We start from the raw sequence: 14551 nt of genomic DNA on the forward strand, positions 1-14551 counted from the left end.
TCGTTTTTTAACTCTCACTTGTGTTGTTATTGTTTAATTTTATCACTCAAAATATATAAAAAAAATGTAATGAAAAGTGTCACCTAAACATTGCTTTTTTTTTTACTAGACACCATACACTACACATTACACTTTGTTTCTCCTTTTAGTGTTTATAACTTGGTACCCCACGAAAAAAATGAGTTCAATAAAAAAAACATTTTTAAAAGATATTCTTACACAAATATAAATTTATACCGTAAATATAAATTCCACCAACTTTAATTATTCAACACATTCTTATTTAATTTATTTATAGGATCTTATTAATAAATTTAATTTTGATGCGCTGTTAGTGTAAGTAATTTTATATGTGTATTTAATTACGTGACATTACATCAATAAAAATGACTACCTTTTACATTGATTACGTGAATAATCATCCAAAAAAATGAATGCACGACTGAGTGACTATTACACTATGAGTGCATCAAAATTAAGCTTCTTATTAATTATACCTACTTTATTCAACACTATTTTCCAGCATATAAAATTGTAAATATCATCATCATCATCATCTTCATGGCATCCAATCAATAATTATAATCTAAATAATAATAAATAATAACCTTTTAACATACAAAACACCAACAATTTGTTACAACACAGTAGAGCTAAGTAGGTCCAATAATGTACCACATTTTCTCTCCCTATATAATACCTAACCTTCCCACTCTTTCTTTCTCCACAAATTAAATCCCTTCCTTGTTTTCTTCCAAATAAATCCCTTTCATTTTCTCTCATTGCTAAAACTACTCATTATTCAAATCCCTAAATTAAAACCATGCAAGAAGAACCCAGAGAAGTTGTTACAAGCTTCAATTACTTACTCCCAAATAATAATATTAATAACACAAACCCATCTCCATACCCTCTTAACTACACTACAATTCAAAACAATAACAACTACACTCCCACGACAAGATTTTGCAACCAAATATACGCGAATTTCCCAAATTACCCTCACCACCAGCAAATGTTCTCCTCCGACTTCAGTCCTCAGTCGTCCTACTCATACATAAGCATGAGTAGTAATTCGACTTCGGACGAAGCGGAGGAGCAGCAACTGAGCCTCATCAACGAGAGGAAGCACCGGAGGATGATATCGAACCGCGAGTCGGCTCGAAGATCGAGGATGAGAAAGCAAAGGCACCTTGATGAGCTGTGGTCACAAGTGGTTTGGCTGAGGAACGAGAACCACCAGCTGATGGAGAAGCTCAACCATGTCTCGGAGTGCCATGAACAAGTTCTTCAAGAGAATGCTCAGCTCAAAGAAGAAGCTTCCGAGCTTCGACAGATGCTTAGTGACATGAAGATTCATAGCCCTAATCATCTTCCTCCTCCTCCATTATTGGAAGAAGATGTTCCTAATTCTTGCGCCTCAAACCAATCTCTTTCAAGTTCTATGGACCTTGTTGCTTGATTTCATTCACTACCTTCCAATTTGTGACTTCTATAATATCATAGTCACATTGCGATTGTTAATTACTCCTTCGCTCTCATAATCCTAGTTTATAATTAATTTATTTTGCTTTAATTAGATCTTGTATCCAAAATTAAAGTAACTCTCCTTGTGAAATAATAGAGATAATGCTTGTTTTTGCAAAAAATTGCAACACAAATTATACTCCTCCAATTTTAAAATAAGTGCCTTTTTATTTAGATATATTAATTTTTTTAACTAACTCAAAAATGTTAAATTGTCATTAAATCATTATATTAAAAGTTTAATATTTTTCAGATGTAGAGTTCTAATATTATATATTTTATAAAATTATTCATCTCAAAAATTTAAATTAACAAAAAAATATTATAAATAATTATATCTCTATCTATATTGTCAGAGACTTATTTTAAAGTACCAATAATATTGTAGTTTTCATGGTAGTTTTTTTTTTTTTGATTTTCTTCTTTGATTAAACTTCTTGTGGACAGCATGGTATTGAGTTTGAGTATTTAGTAATTTCTAAAAATGGTGTAATCCATAAACATGCTGGTTTAATGGTTAGCAGTACTAAGTTGTTGGTCACTAATAATAATCAGAGTCAGAAACAGCATCATGATTCTCTGGCCCGGAAAACAATGTACAAAGCTCTCATGACCTCATCTTCCAGTAATTAACAGAGAATTGAGGGAAAAATAAATAAATTAAATAAAGGAAAGAGAGAGAGAAAGGAAAAAGAAAAAGGATTCCATAAAGATGATAATAATATCATGTTATAAAGAAAAGGAAAATTATTGTTGTTGAATTGATGTGGCTTTCATTTCAATATCTTCTACACATTTTTTTTCTCACTCTTTTAAATTTTGTTATAGATTAAATTTTCCACTTCTAAATTAAATTAATAATCATTAATGTTGTTTACATATTTAAATAATATTCTTACTTTTAAACACCTCATTTAGAATTGATTAAACTCTCCATGATGACCTTTCAAATACTTTCTTTTCTACTTTTTTCTTTTATTGGAGAAGTTCTCATCAAATTCTAATTTAATTTGTCTTTTCATCCAAATAAATTATTATAATATTGTTACAAAATATACTCATTCTAATAACTTATTTAAAACAGGATAAAATAGTAAAAATAAAAATAGAATTAACTATCAATTTAATATCTAAAAGATTTAATAGCTGATAAAAAGATACTTAAAAATGTTATTGACAAAATAACACTCTCAATGATTTAAAAATATAACAAAAATAATCAATAATTATTATATTTTTGAATGTAGTACAAAAAAACTTTAATATTAACAAACAACTTATTTATTTTATTTAAATTTTTGTGACAACATTTGAATACATATTTAGAAGCAAAATTTGATCTTTAGTTTTTTTTTATTTTCAAAAAATATTATCATTAAAAAACTTTTTTAAAAAATTTATCTGACATAAAATTATCAAATTTTAAAGATAAAAAGATATTATTCTTTTAATAATTATTCCAAAAATTTGCAAAAACATCTTATCTCTAGAATCATTTTTTAGATATAATATTTAATATTTAGTTCTTTTTGTCGCATTTTTAAATTATTTGAGGGACTTATTTGTCGTTAATATTTTTAAAATTTTTTTGTCAACAATATAAACTTTTGGGTATCATTTTAATAATTTACTCAAAAAAAATTATATGATAAACTTTCCATTATATTGATCTCCTTCTCATCTATTTTAAATGTATGAATAAAAAACTTACGTACCATGCCTTTGTGAAAATATCATGCCAAAAGAAATGTATGTGACTGTGAGGAGGAAATAATAAAATCTTTCTTTTCAATAAACTAATAAGATTTAAGTAGTAATTAATTATTCTAGTGGAATTGCATTGTGGGGAGAATTGGACAAGACATAGAGTGATAAAATAAAAGGGAGTCTATAGTGGTCATTAGTTGATGATAGAAAAGTTTCCACAAAAAGAAAAACATTTAGACAAGCCATCCCCTAGAATTCTTAGTACTAATTTATCTTTATACCCCTTTTATTTTAGGAGCTACCTTGACTACATATTATTGGAAAATAACTGCATATTTGATTATTTATTACCTCCCCCATGTAGTTTTGACATTAAAACCAAATTAAAATAATTGGTTTAATTAGAAAAAACAAAATTAACTGTACACAAAAGTATTTTGTTAACTAAATTGGTGAAAAAGTCCATCTTAATTTACAGTTATAAAACACATGAATAATAATAAACATAATTAAAATTTAAATAGTAAAAACTTATCAATCAAATTGAGCCTTAATTACCTCTTTTGAAAATTATATGTAAAAATTACACAATAATATAACAACAACAATAACTACTGTGTATTTTAAATTTATTATATATAAAAAAAAATAATATTGTCATTTCTATCTTCAATAATATAATGTTACTCTTTTTTATAAATTCATACAAATATATAATATAAAAGAATTATGTGTAAAATATTATTATAAAAAATAAAAATGACAATATCATTTTTCATATATACTCCATAATATTTGAACCGACACATTTTATATACTATTTCCCACATCCTAGCTATAGCAAATGCAAAGGTTCATAGTTAGGCGAATAAACTATCACTTTTTATTATGAAAATTTTGAGCATCGACGATTCTAATTATAAAATATGCAAATTAATTCAATACTTATCAAAGGTTTGATTGGTTAGATAAAACTGTTCAAAATATTTGATAAAGTATCAAATAATTTACATAATTTTTTTATTGTTTTATTGAATTAATCCCATCTTTGAAGGATATTGAATTAGTTTATATATATATAATATAATTAAAATTATCAGCCTTAATATCCTCCATAATTATGCGTCCAAAATTCAGATTCTATGTTCTTTATTTGTTTTTCTCCATCTAGACAATGCAAAAACATGCTCTGTGGCATTGCATTATATTATAATATCGTTTAACTCCTTGAGATGACCTCCCCTTGAAACTAAACTTGGTGTTATTGTTGTGGTCATCATCACCTTCTTCTTATTATTCTTCTTATTATTATTATTATTATTTGTCCATAAAAAATAGTCTGTTATTTAAATTAGTCTAAAAAAATTTTTAAACTATATTAATATTTAAAAAATACAACTATAAATTAATTGATCTTTTTATTATTTAAATGATGATATGTTATATTAAGTATTAGGTATTACGTGGCACAAAGATATAATATATTAATATCACGTATTACAAAATAATTGATTGTTACCGTGACTCCGTGAGATATCAACCCAGTTGAGTATCAACTCTTACTATTTTTTTTTCTGGTCTAGAGTACCAACTCTTATTGGTCATTATGTACTCGGACCAGGAGAGAGAGTAGGGTTTTTTACCCAATAGGCTGCAATTTCGGTCCTCACATAGTCACATCCAATGTTGCCATCTGGTTGTTTTTGGTCATTATGTTGACAAATTGCGTTCCGTTATTGTTTTGGAGTGGTAACCCATTGGGCTCTAGCCCAAGTTTGCAAACATAATTATCAATTCCCAAGTTTGAAAAGGGCCGAAAATATAACCAACTTGGGTTGGTCGAGTGATCAGCTCACTTGTCCGCTTAAGTAAGTGTCGAGAGTTTGAATCATGTCTTATGCATGCAACAATTTATTGGCCAGCAGTAAACCCTTAAATAAAGCTCAGATCCGCGACGGATTAATCCTTAACTTGTCGGGTTAGAGGATACCGTACCGTTTAGATAAACAAAAAAAGGGGCCGAAAATATAAATTTTGAGCGCGGTCTCAATTGCTTACAAGTTACAACGGATCAATTTAATACTCCCGTGCTATTGAACCTTAACTCAAGTGGTATATGTTCTCCTTTTTTATTAAGAAATATATTATCTAGTGTAAACTTGAAAAAAAAAAGATATTATGTGTGTGGGTATAGTGTGTGAGTGTGTAATTTAGGATTGGAAATGGTCTAATTCATCGACCCAAAAAAAAAAATAAAAGCCTAAAAAAATTTCAAAAATATCCTTAAATCGTAATAAATAAATGTCGAGAGTTTAAATCTTAATAATTTATTAGTCAACCATAAATTTTTAAATAGGACTGATTAATCTTTGATTTGGCCGAGTGAGAGATACCGGAAGAAAAAAAAACCTAAAAGGTATTTAACCAAGAACAAAAAGTGTCTAAATTCTAAACCCAACTTATCTTCCGTTCTTATGGCACTCACTCAGCGCCATCAAATCTACGGAACCAAATTGATTTTGGAAAATAATTGATTATTATTATTATCACCGACACGGATGAATCAACGTCAAAGGTTTATTGTTCGGGATCAACGCACCAAAAGCAATCTACATAACTAAATAAACTATACTAGATGTATATATGCATAATATATAAATAAATAATTGATTTTTTGTAATAGCACTAACTAAAGAAATATGGAAGAAATAAACCCCAAAGCTAAGTCCCAAACAAATAAATAGGAAAGTCAAAATTAGGAAATAATCCATGATCTCTAACAAGGTATGTGGTTGAGCCAGGAAAAATATTAAATAAAATAATTTATTTGTTTTTGATTAATTTTTTTATTATGAAACATTTTGCAAGTGAAATACCCAGTTTTTGGAAGTAGCAGTCAGAACACACATTCACATTCAGAATCATTACTAACTCCACAAAATCACATAACACACTTCCATTCCCCGCAATTAATGTTGCTACCAAAATTCAACAGAAATAGTTGAGAAGAATTCTTCTAACACACTCACGCAGATTCTTTTCTTCTTCTTCTTCTTCTTCTTTGGATCTGACACTGACAGTGAAATTAACAAATTTTTCTGCGGCATAAGAAGCCTCTTTTCCTTCGATTGATAAAACCTCAAGATCCAAAGAGGGCTCTGTTCCTGATCCAATGGCGGTTGCGGTGAGAGGAACCAGAGGTGGATCTAGCTTCCGAAGCTTCTTCTCCTTCCGGATCTTCATCTCTGCAATGTTCTTTCTCCTCTTCGTTGCAACTCTTTCAGTTCTCTTCACCACCAATCCCTCCACAACACCTGATGAATCTGTAAGTTCCTCTTATGCTTTCTTCATTGGATTTTATGTGTACCAAAAAAAAGGATTTTGATCATATAAAAGCATAATCGACATTTTATGATGTACAAATATTGTGTTTGCTTCATATAGTGCTGTCTGAAAGTTCTTATATATGTGACTGATTTTTTTTTAATCATGAAATTGCCGTATTTGTGTGTTTTATTGAATACTCGAATTGGTGTCTGTGCAGCGTAGTTGAATTGGTAAGTTAATTACATGATGTAAGGATTTAAAATTTGTGTTCCTTTTGTTTATTTTTGTTTTACAGACTCTTCCCACGACTGGTAATGCATATGTGCATAGAACGTTTTTGGCATTGAAATCTGACCCTCTTAGGACCAGAGTGGATTTGATACACCAGCAAGCTAGAGATCACATAACCCTAGTGAATGCCTATGCTGCTTATGCAAGGAAGCTCAAGCTTGACATTTCTAGGCAGTTGAAGATGTTTGATGAATTGGCGCAGAATTTCTCGGATATTTCTTTGAGGCCGACATACCGAGCTTCGCTGTTTGATACGGATGGTCCTATTGATGAGGATGTGTTGAGGCAGTTTGAGAAAGAGGTTAAGGATAGAGTGAAGATTGCACGGATGATGATTGTTGAGGCGAAGGAGAATTATGATAATCAGTTGAAGATTCAGAAGTTGAAGGATACTATATTTGCGGTTCACGAGTCGCTTAACAAGGCCAAGAAGAATGGGGCCTTGGCCAGCTTGATATCTGCCAGATCGGTTCCCAAGAGCTTGCATTGTTTGGCAATGAGATTAATGGGAGAGCAGATTTCTAATCCGGAGAAATATCGGGATGAGGGTCCTAAGCCGGAGTTTGAAGATCCCAGTTTGTATCATTATGCAATATTTTCAGATAATGTGATAGCTGTCTCAGTGGTGGTGAGATCGGTGGTGAAGAATGCAGCAGAGCCATGGAAGCATGTTTTTCATGTAGTATCGAACAGGATGAATGTTGCGGCGATGAAGGTTTGGTTTAAGATGAGGCCAGTAGAAGGAGGAGCATATTTGGAGGTGAAAGCCGTAGAAGAATTCACTTTCTTAAATTCATCATATGTCCCTGTGTTGAAGCAGCGAGACTTAGCAAACATGCAGAAGTCTAATCAAGCTGAAAACACAACAAATGACATGAAAACTAGCAATAAGTACCTGTCCATGTTGGATTACCTTCGGTTTTATTTGCCGGAGATGTACCCTAAATTGCATAAAATCTTACTTTTGGATGATGATGTTGTGGTTCAAAAAGACTTGACAGGTTTGTGGAAGATCGATTTGGATGGGAAAGTGAATGGTGCCGTAGAGATCTGTTTTGGCTCTTTCCACCGATTCTCTCATTACTTAAATTTCTCTCATCCTTCAATCAAGGATAACTTCAATCCAAAAGCTTGTGCTTGGTCCTATGGTGTGAATATATTCAATCTTGATGCTTGGAGGCGTGAAAAATGCACGGATAATTACCATTACTGGCAAAGCATGGTAAATTTCTTCTGCCTTAAGTTATCTGTGCAACTTTTAACTTCTCTAATATGTGCTATTACTTTTTGCTGCTATAGGATTCTATGTCAATACTTTGACAAATACATGGGTTAATGTTTTCAGCTGAAAAAATTCCCTGAACAGTGCTTGAGCTCCCCTTTATACAATACATATGATGCACAAATACTTTTAGTCACATATGCATGCCATATGTATATCGTATATGTATATGTAATCTTGTATCAAATGCTGCTGCCTTAAATTTCTTTAACTTGTGACTAAGTTTTTTCTTTTATAAAATTTCCATATTTTTTCGGTGTATCATATTTGAGACTCGTATTCGTATTTGTCCAACATTGTACAATACTAATAGGTTACTATAACTGTGGTGCTGACTATTGTATTTAAATTTTTGGTCTAAATCTGTCATCAGAATGAGGACCAAACTTTGTGGAAATCAGGGACCCTTGCGCCTGGTTTGATCACCTTCTACTCCACAACCAAGTCATTGGACAAATCCTGGCATGTGCTAGGGCTAGGATACAATCCTAGTATCAGCATGGACGAGATCAACAATGCGGCTGTCATCCATTACAATGGAAACATGAAACCATGGCTCGACATTGCTTTGAATCAATACAAGAATCTCTGGACTAAATATGTTGACAATGACATGGAGTTTGTGCAGATGTGTAATTTTGGCCTGTAATTGAGATCAACACTGCAACAGTGCATTGGTGCTGTTATTATATGATATACTTGAAACCAAGTGTTCATTGTATTGGGGTTATCAAGTTAAATATACCCTTTTCACAGAGAAGTTCTGTGTTGTCATCAAGTTTATATTCTAATGGGAATTCTGTCTGAGAATTTATTGTTCATAGTTTTCAGATGGTAACCAATAATTTTGAATTGGAAAATGTACACGTAGTCACACCCCCTTTCTCTCTTTTCTTCTATAGTTTGGAGCATATTTAGTATTTGTTCAATTGCTGAAGGTAATGTAATGACTATGATTAACTAGAAGATATTACTGTTTTATCCATTAATATACCACTGTATTCTGTTCTTTTTCATGTTTCTGGGCATATATTCTTTTTTTGGTGAAAAGTGTATAATGTTTTTTTTTGTTTGGCTTGGAATTTAGATATTGTTGTCAACCATCTCATGACAGAAATAAAAAGATAGTACAGAGCATAACAGAATACTTACTATTGTTTGTGTGTTGATAACACCAATCGATGTATATAGCTCATTCGAAATGAAGTTAAAAGGGACTTTTCTACTACTTCACTGGATGAGGAATCTGTAAGAGGCTTTCTAATATTCAAGTCAATATGAGAAATGTATTATACCAGGAAAATAATTAAAATAATTTAGAGTTTATCATTTGCTGAGAGATAAAAGATTATTTGTATAGCAATTAGATTATAGATTATAAATGACATTGATATTATTTTTATTTAGTTATTAAAATCCTCGATTATCATGAATAATATCAATGAGTTGTAACTCAAATAGTATAGTCTCTTCGTCATTTTTTAAAAATCTTGGATTTGAATTTCACTCTTAATTTAAAAAAAAAAGTTATCAAAGAGTTATACCTCAGGTAATGTAACCGATCACACACATTTCATTGCAATGAAGAAATTTTCAATGCAGCAAACAAACTCCAACGGCATATGCATCTCAAACCGGACCTTCTGGTCAAACCAGAAACCAAAGCTCGGTCGGTTCAATTAGATGGCAGGACCCTTCAAAGTTCAAACTGAAAACTAGAGTTAGACCGGAGAAACGGTTCAGTAAAACCGGAACCCTAGCCCTCCAAGCTCTCCAGTCTCCACTTCTTCTCCTCACCCCTCTCTCTCCCACTCCTCTTCTCAGTCTCCCGCCGCCGCCGTTCTTCCCTTCCTCCTCCAGCCGCCGTTCTTCCCTTCCTCCTCCAGCCGCCGCGTCCCTATACTTCGCCCTCCGTCGCATCTCGTCACTCCGCCATACGTCGCTTCTCTTTCTTCAGCTGGCGCCGTCCCTTCACTGGTTAGTATTCTTCTTGTTTTTTTTTCTGCTGTTTTTCCCACCGAATCTAGTTGCTTCTGGAAATTTTTGTCCCCTCCTTGCGAATTTTGGATTCCATCGTCACTTCCTTCAAATGTTTCTGTAATTTTTTCTTATGTTGCCTCTGTAGTTCTGTTAATTTAATTTGTTGTTTCTTCTGTGGCTTATGATATTCTTAATTTGGTATGTTAAAGTTTTGTTGTTGTTGTTGTTGTTGATGATGATGATGATGTTATGTTATGAGCTTATTGATTTGATTTGGTATGGTATGGTTGCTGTTGCTAGTCTGAATGGTCCAGTTTCAGAACCTTGGTTTAAACAAGGGTGAATTGAATGAAGAAGATGAACTTTCTGATATTTGCATTAAGGATCAACTCATTACTTCCAATTGAAATAGGATCCATATAGGGAAAAACTCATGCCGTTTGTCAGTAAATGAGAGGCATCTCGAAACATCTCGGGTCGAAATATGGCTTTATAAAAGTGAATTGCAAAGCTCAATATGCTAGCAGTAGTGAATTGCAACTATTTAACACACTAAGTAGATGGGGTATGGTTACTAAGTTTTAACGGATTTTGCAGCTGCATTTTCACATTAATATTACTAGCTTTGTCCGGTAGCTTTGAATGGCGAGTGACGATGATCCAGTGAAGAAGAACCAAATTGTAGAGGCGAGAGCAAGAAGCATCAGTCACAATGTAAGGTGTACAGAGTGTGGGAGTCAATCCATTGAAGAATCTCAAGCAGACGTTGCAATTCTGCTCAGAAAGGTACCTCTACTCTATTGTTTCTTCTAAGTCCCTTACCATTTCAACTTTTTTCTTTGAAAAAAGAAAACAATATTTGATTTGAATGTCCTTTTTATAGTCTAAACAGTTTATTATGAACTTTGTTCAAAAGATACCATTTATTGATGAATGCAGAATGAATGAATTACAACAATAGAATTAGACACACATCATGGTGCAGGAGCATATATGAGTTGTGTTTGTATTGTTTGTTATTTGTAATAGAATAAGTTGGTTTTTCTATCTATTATAAGAAGTTCCACGTTCTCTAGTTTACAAAGATTCTCCCTCCCCAGCTCCCCTACTAGTGTAAATAAACCCATGTACTCTTTTGCTTGACAAATTTAATTGAAATGTGATCCTAACAAACTTCTAAGTTCTAAAAGTCTCCAAAGTTGAAATAATTAGAAAAAGGGAACATGAATTATTAGGATTGAGATGATTTTTTGGTTTCAGGAGACTAAAAATATGTCTCTAAACAAGCCTAATGGCCAAACTTTGTTAATTGTTATGATATTATCTCATCTGATGAGTTATCAATGCTCAATTTGTCTATATTGCTTATGAATGGACTATTTCTGTGTTATGGATATAGTTAATCTTTTTAATTCTTATTTCGGCTTTGTTTCTAATTTTCAAAAAATTTCCCTATCCATGTACGCCTAATAGTGTCTTTAAGAAAATAAACAATTTTGAAACTTCGTATCGAAATACATAAGATCCTTTCATCCCCCTTAATTTTGTTTCCTTCCTTGCCAATTATTCAAACTACTGTCTAAGGGAAGTTAAGGAAATCAAACAGCGTATACCAGGCTGCTTCCTATTAGATTCCTCGAGTTTGAAATAACTGTTTCTGTAACATGTTTCGGAAGATCATTGTCCTTCCATACATTTATGCTGTATAATATAAAATAAACATGCTTGCTAGAAGCCTTAGGAAACAAATTGTTGTGCTATGATGTAAACACCGGAACTATATTGTAGTTAATTCGAGATGAAATTCGGTCCGGAAAGTCTGACAAGGAGATCTACAAGAAACTCGAGGATGATTTTGGCGAGACTGTACTTTATGCACCAAAGTTTGATATGCAAACAGCAGCTTTGTGGTTATCACCGGTAAGAAAAATATTTTCAGATGATGAAAAACACTTGAACTTCTTGATTTAATTTTTAGTTTTTCACGATAATGTAGTTGAATATGTGCTGAGTCCAGAAATGTTTGCTTTCAAATAGGTGCTATTTGCAGGTGCAGCTGCTGGAGTATGGGCTTACAGTAAGCATAGACAAAAGACTAATGTTCATATCATGGCTTTGAATCTTGTTAGAGGCATTCCATTGACTCCAAGAGAGAAGGAAACCATGCTTGATGTTCTTACACCGCCTCCTTCTCAGGTAGCAAGAACTTCTTCGTGGTGGCGGAGATGGCGAGGTCAATGATCCCGTTGATTATATCATCCTGTAATGGCTCTAATCCTTGCTTGGGTAACTTGGTGAATTTTATGGATAGAAAGAAATAAAATATCAAGTTGAAGAGAAAATTTGATGTAATTTATTAAGGTAGAATCAGTAATTCATTTCCAAGACAATGTTATTAGTGGCATTTACATAGACTATGATGTATTGTCAAATATTTTAATAGTGTTTTACTATTAAAAAAGTTATAAGGGGAATTGTAGCACTTTTTTTTTTTTGTTCTTTGCTTTTTATGTTTTTAATAATATTGAAATAAAATCAGGTAAAAGTATAAGACATTATATTCTGAAAAATAAATAACTTTGTGTAACAGATCTATAACAAATTAGAAATAGAGAAGAGTAAAAGAGGAAATGGAGAAGAAAGGTGTTGAGAATGAAAAGATTTTTTAGAAATATATTGAATGAAAAAAAATAATTATTTTATTGGTCATTATATTTTTATTAAATTTGTAATTAATTTTTTATATATTTTTTAATTAAATTTTTATACTGTTTTTAATTTTATAATAATATTTTTTTAAAATAAAAAATATTAAAATTAATTAAATATTTTTTTATAAATTAAAAATATCTATAATTAAGAATCTAATTAAATTTTTGTCTACATATTTTTTTAAAAAAAATATTTTATTAATTTTAATATTTTTAATATAAAAAAGATTTAATTATAAAATTAAAAATTATGTAAAGACTAAAGACTAATTAAAAAATAAAAAAAATAATAGTTATAGTTGACCAGTTGAAAAATGGGGACCAGTACATGTGAATGGTATAGAAAAGAGTCACCAAAAAAAAAAAAAAGAATGGTATAGAAAAGGACAGTAAGGGCAGAGGATCCAATCCAATGTCACGAGTGGCGACATCAAAACGCAACCTCATTCCTTAATTCCATAATATGATCTAATCCACACTTCCCAAGTCACTTACTTCCACTTTCTCTCTTATCTACTTTCATTTTGTTCAAAGCACTCTTGATGATGATGATGATTATATTTTGTGTTCTTTCTTCAAAATAGAAAATTTAAATTTAAGAATAAAGTTAGGAACTAAAAGTATATCAATCAAAATTCAGCTAAATATCTTTGGATAAATTTAAAATTTTTACGAATTAATATATATGGATGTTTCTTCTACTAAGTATTAGAATGTTTCTTTTTCATATTAAATGGATGTTCTTTTATATATTTTTTGAATTTGTAATTGTTAGAAGTGGATAGATTAATGTGAGAAAAAAAAGAAAGGTTTTTATAGGTTTTAATTAGATTTATTTAATCAATTTAAAATTTTTTAAATTTTAAATTTAAAAAATTTAAAATTAATTAATTATTAATATAAATTAATATAATTTTATTTAATTTTTTGCTGATAAGCTTTTGGTTCCTTATACTTTTCCTAAATTTAATTGGCAAAACTTAAAGAGAGTTAAGGATGAGAAAATTCAACACACAATCTTTACTGATTTGGCTTATATTGGTTTAGATCCAATACTTAATAACCTTTAAAATTATTCATTTTACTTTTACCAACTGCAAGATGTTTTTAGTCAAAGCTTTCTCAAATTTCTTTATTTGTTAGTTGTTACCATATTGTCACTTAGACCTTAGCATTCTCAAATATTATTTTCTTAACGTAGCTGATGTACAAAGTGAGTCAGTCCAGTTAAGGTGTCAACTGAGTGTTGTTGTTGTTGTTTTTTTTTTTTATTTACGTTAGTTGACTTTAACAACTCCAGTTTTTAGTTTTAGTTTTAGATTTTAAGTTTCTAAAATTGATTTCTTTTTTATTTTTTCCAAACGTAAGTATATTATTTTAAGAAATAAATCGAAGGTCTTTTAATGTGAGTTTCATAAATCTATAGACTTTTTTAAATAATTGAAAGAAGAATGTTATATAATCAGTAAATAGGGCAATTTACTTATTTAAATAAAATGGACGAATCTTTTACCCAAATGTGCAAAACAGATAGTTGTTACGTGCATGTGCAAAAACCTTATTCTATGTAATCCGTGACAACTAATCACGGATTCTAAAATGCACATAATCTGTGGCTGGCTGGGACGGTTTATGGGGAAATTTTGTTGCATGTAAACCGTGGAAGGTTCCAGCGGTTTATGTAGGGACGTGGAAGGCATAAACCGTGGTAGGCTACCACGGTTTA

The 14551-nt window shown here is 31.0% G+C and overlaps 3 protein-coding genes across 3 annotated transcripts; all 3 read left to right on the top strand.

Moving 5' to 3' along the window:
- Nucleotides 1-718: 718 nt before the first annotated feature.
- LOC112716641 (uncharacterized) lies at nucleotides 719-1661 on the top strand. Its single transcript, XM_025768592.3, has one exon. The coding sequence runs from the start codon at nucleotides 824-826 to the stop codon at nucleotides 1460-1462; it is 639 nt and encodes a 212-aa protein (XP_025624377.1). The 5' UTR covers nucleotides 719-823; the 3' UTR covers nucleotides 1463-1661.
- A 4225-nt stretch (nucleotides 1662-5886) lies between these two features.
- On the top strand, nucleotides 5887-9150 carry LOC112716642 (probable galacturonosyltransferase 9). The gene is made up of 3 exons (XM_025768593.3): nucleotides 5887-6559; nucleotides 6857-8074; nucleotides 8508-9150. Exons 1-3 carry the CDS (start codon nucleotides 6407-6409, stop codon nucleotides 8781-8783), a joined length of 1647 nt encoding a protein of 548 aa, XP_025624378.1. The 5' UTR covers nucleotides 5887-6406; the 3' UTR covers nucleotides 8784-9150.
- Nucleotides 9151-9194: 44 nt separating this feature from the next.
- LOC112716643 (cytochrome c-type biogenesis CcmH-like mitochondrial protein) lies at nucleotides 9195-12596 on the top strand. The gene is made up of 4 exons (XM_025768594.3): nucleotides 9195-10111; nucleotides 10712-10900; nucleotides 11903-12034; nucleotides 12152-12596. The coding sequence occupies exons 2-4, from the start codon at nucleotides 10757-10759 to the stop codon at nucleotides 12353-12355; spliced, it is 480 nt and encodes a 159-aa protein (XP_025624379.1). The 5' UTR covers nucleotides 9195-10111; nucleotides 10712-10756; the 3' UTR covers nucleotides 12356-12596.
- The last annotated feature ends 1955 nt before the right edge of the window (nucleotides 12597-14551 follow it).

Source organism: Arachis hypogaea, chromosome 10 (genome assembly GCF_003086295.3).
Source record: "Arachis hypogaea cultivar Tifrunner chromosome 10, arahy.Tifrunner.gnm2.J5K5, whole genome shotgun sequence".
Taxonomy (NCBI): domain Eukaryota; kingdom Viridiplantae; phylum Streptophyta; class Magnoliopsida; order Fabales; family Fabaceae; genus Arachis; species Arachis hypogaea.

Coding starts and splice junctions, on each gene's coding strand:
- LOC112716642 (XM_025768593.3), top strand. CDS start 6,407: ATGGCGGTTGCGGTGAGAGGAACCAGAGGTGGATCTAGCTTCCGAAGC. Junction 6,560..6,856: donor CCACAACACCTGATGAATCT/GTAAGTTCCTCT, acceptor TTTGTTTTACAG/ACTCTTCCCACGACTGGTAA. Junction 8,075..8,507: donor ACCATTACTGGCAAAGCATG/GTAAATTTCTTC, acceptor ATCTGTCATCAG/AATGAGGACCAAACTTTGTG.
- LOC112716643 (XM_025768594.3), top strand. CDS start 10,757: ATGGCGAGTGACGATGATCCAGTGAAGAAGAACCAAATTGTAGAGGCG. Junction 10,901..11,902: donor TTGCAATTCTGCTCAGAAAG/GTACCTCTACTC, acceptor ACTATATTGTAG/TTAATTCGAGATGAAATTCG. Junction 12,035..12,151: donor CAGCTTTGTGGTTATCACCG/GTAAGAAAAATA, acceptor GCTTTCAAATAG/GTGCTATTTGCAGGTGCAGC.
- LOC112716641 (XM_025768592.3), top strand. CDS start 824: ATGCAAGAAGAACCCAGAGAAGTTGTTACAAGCTTCAATTACTTACTC.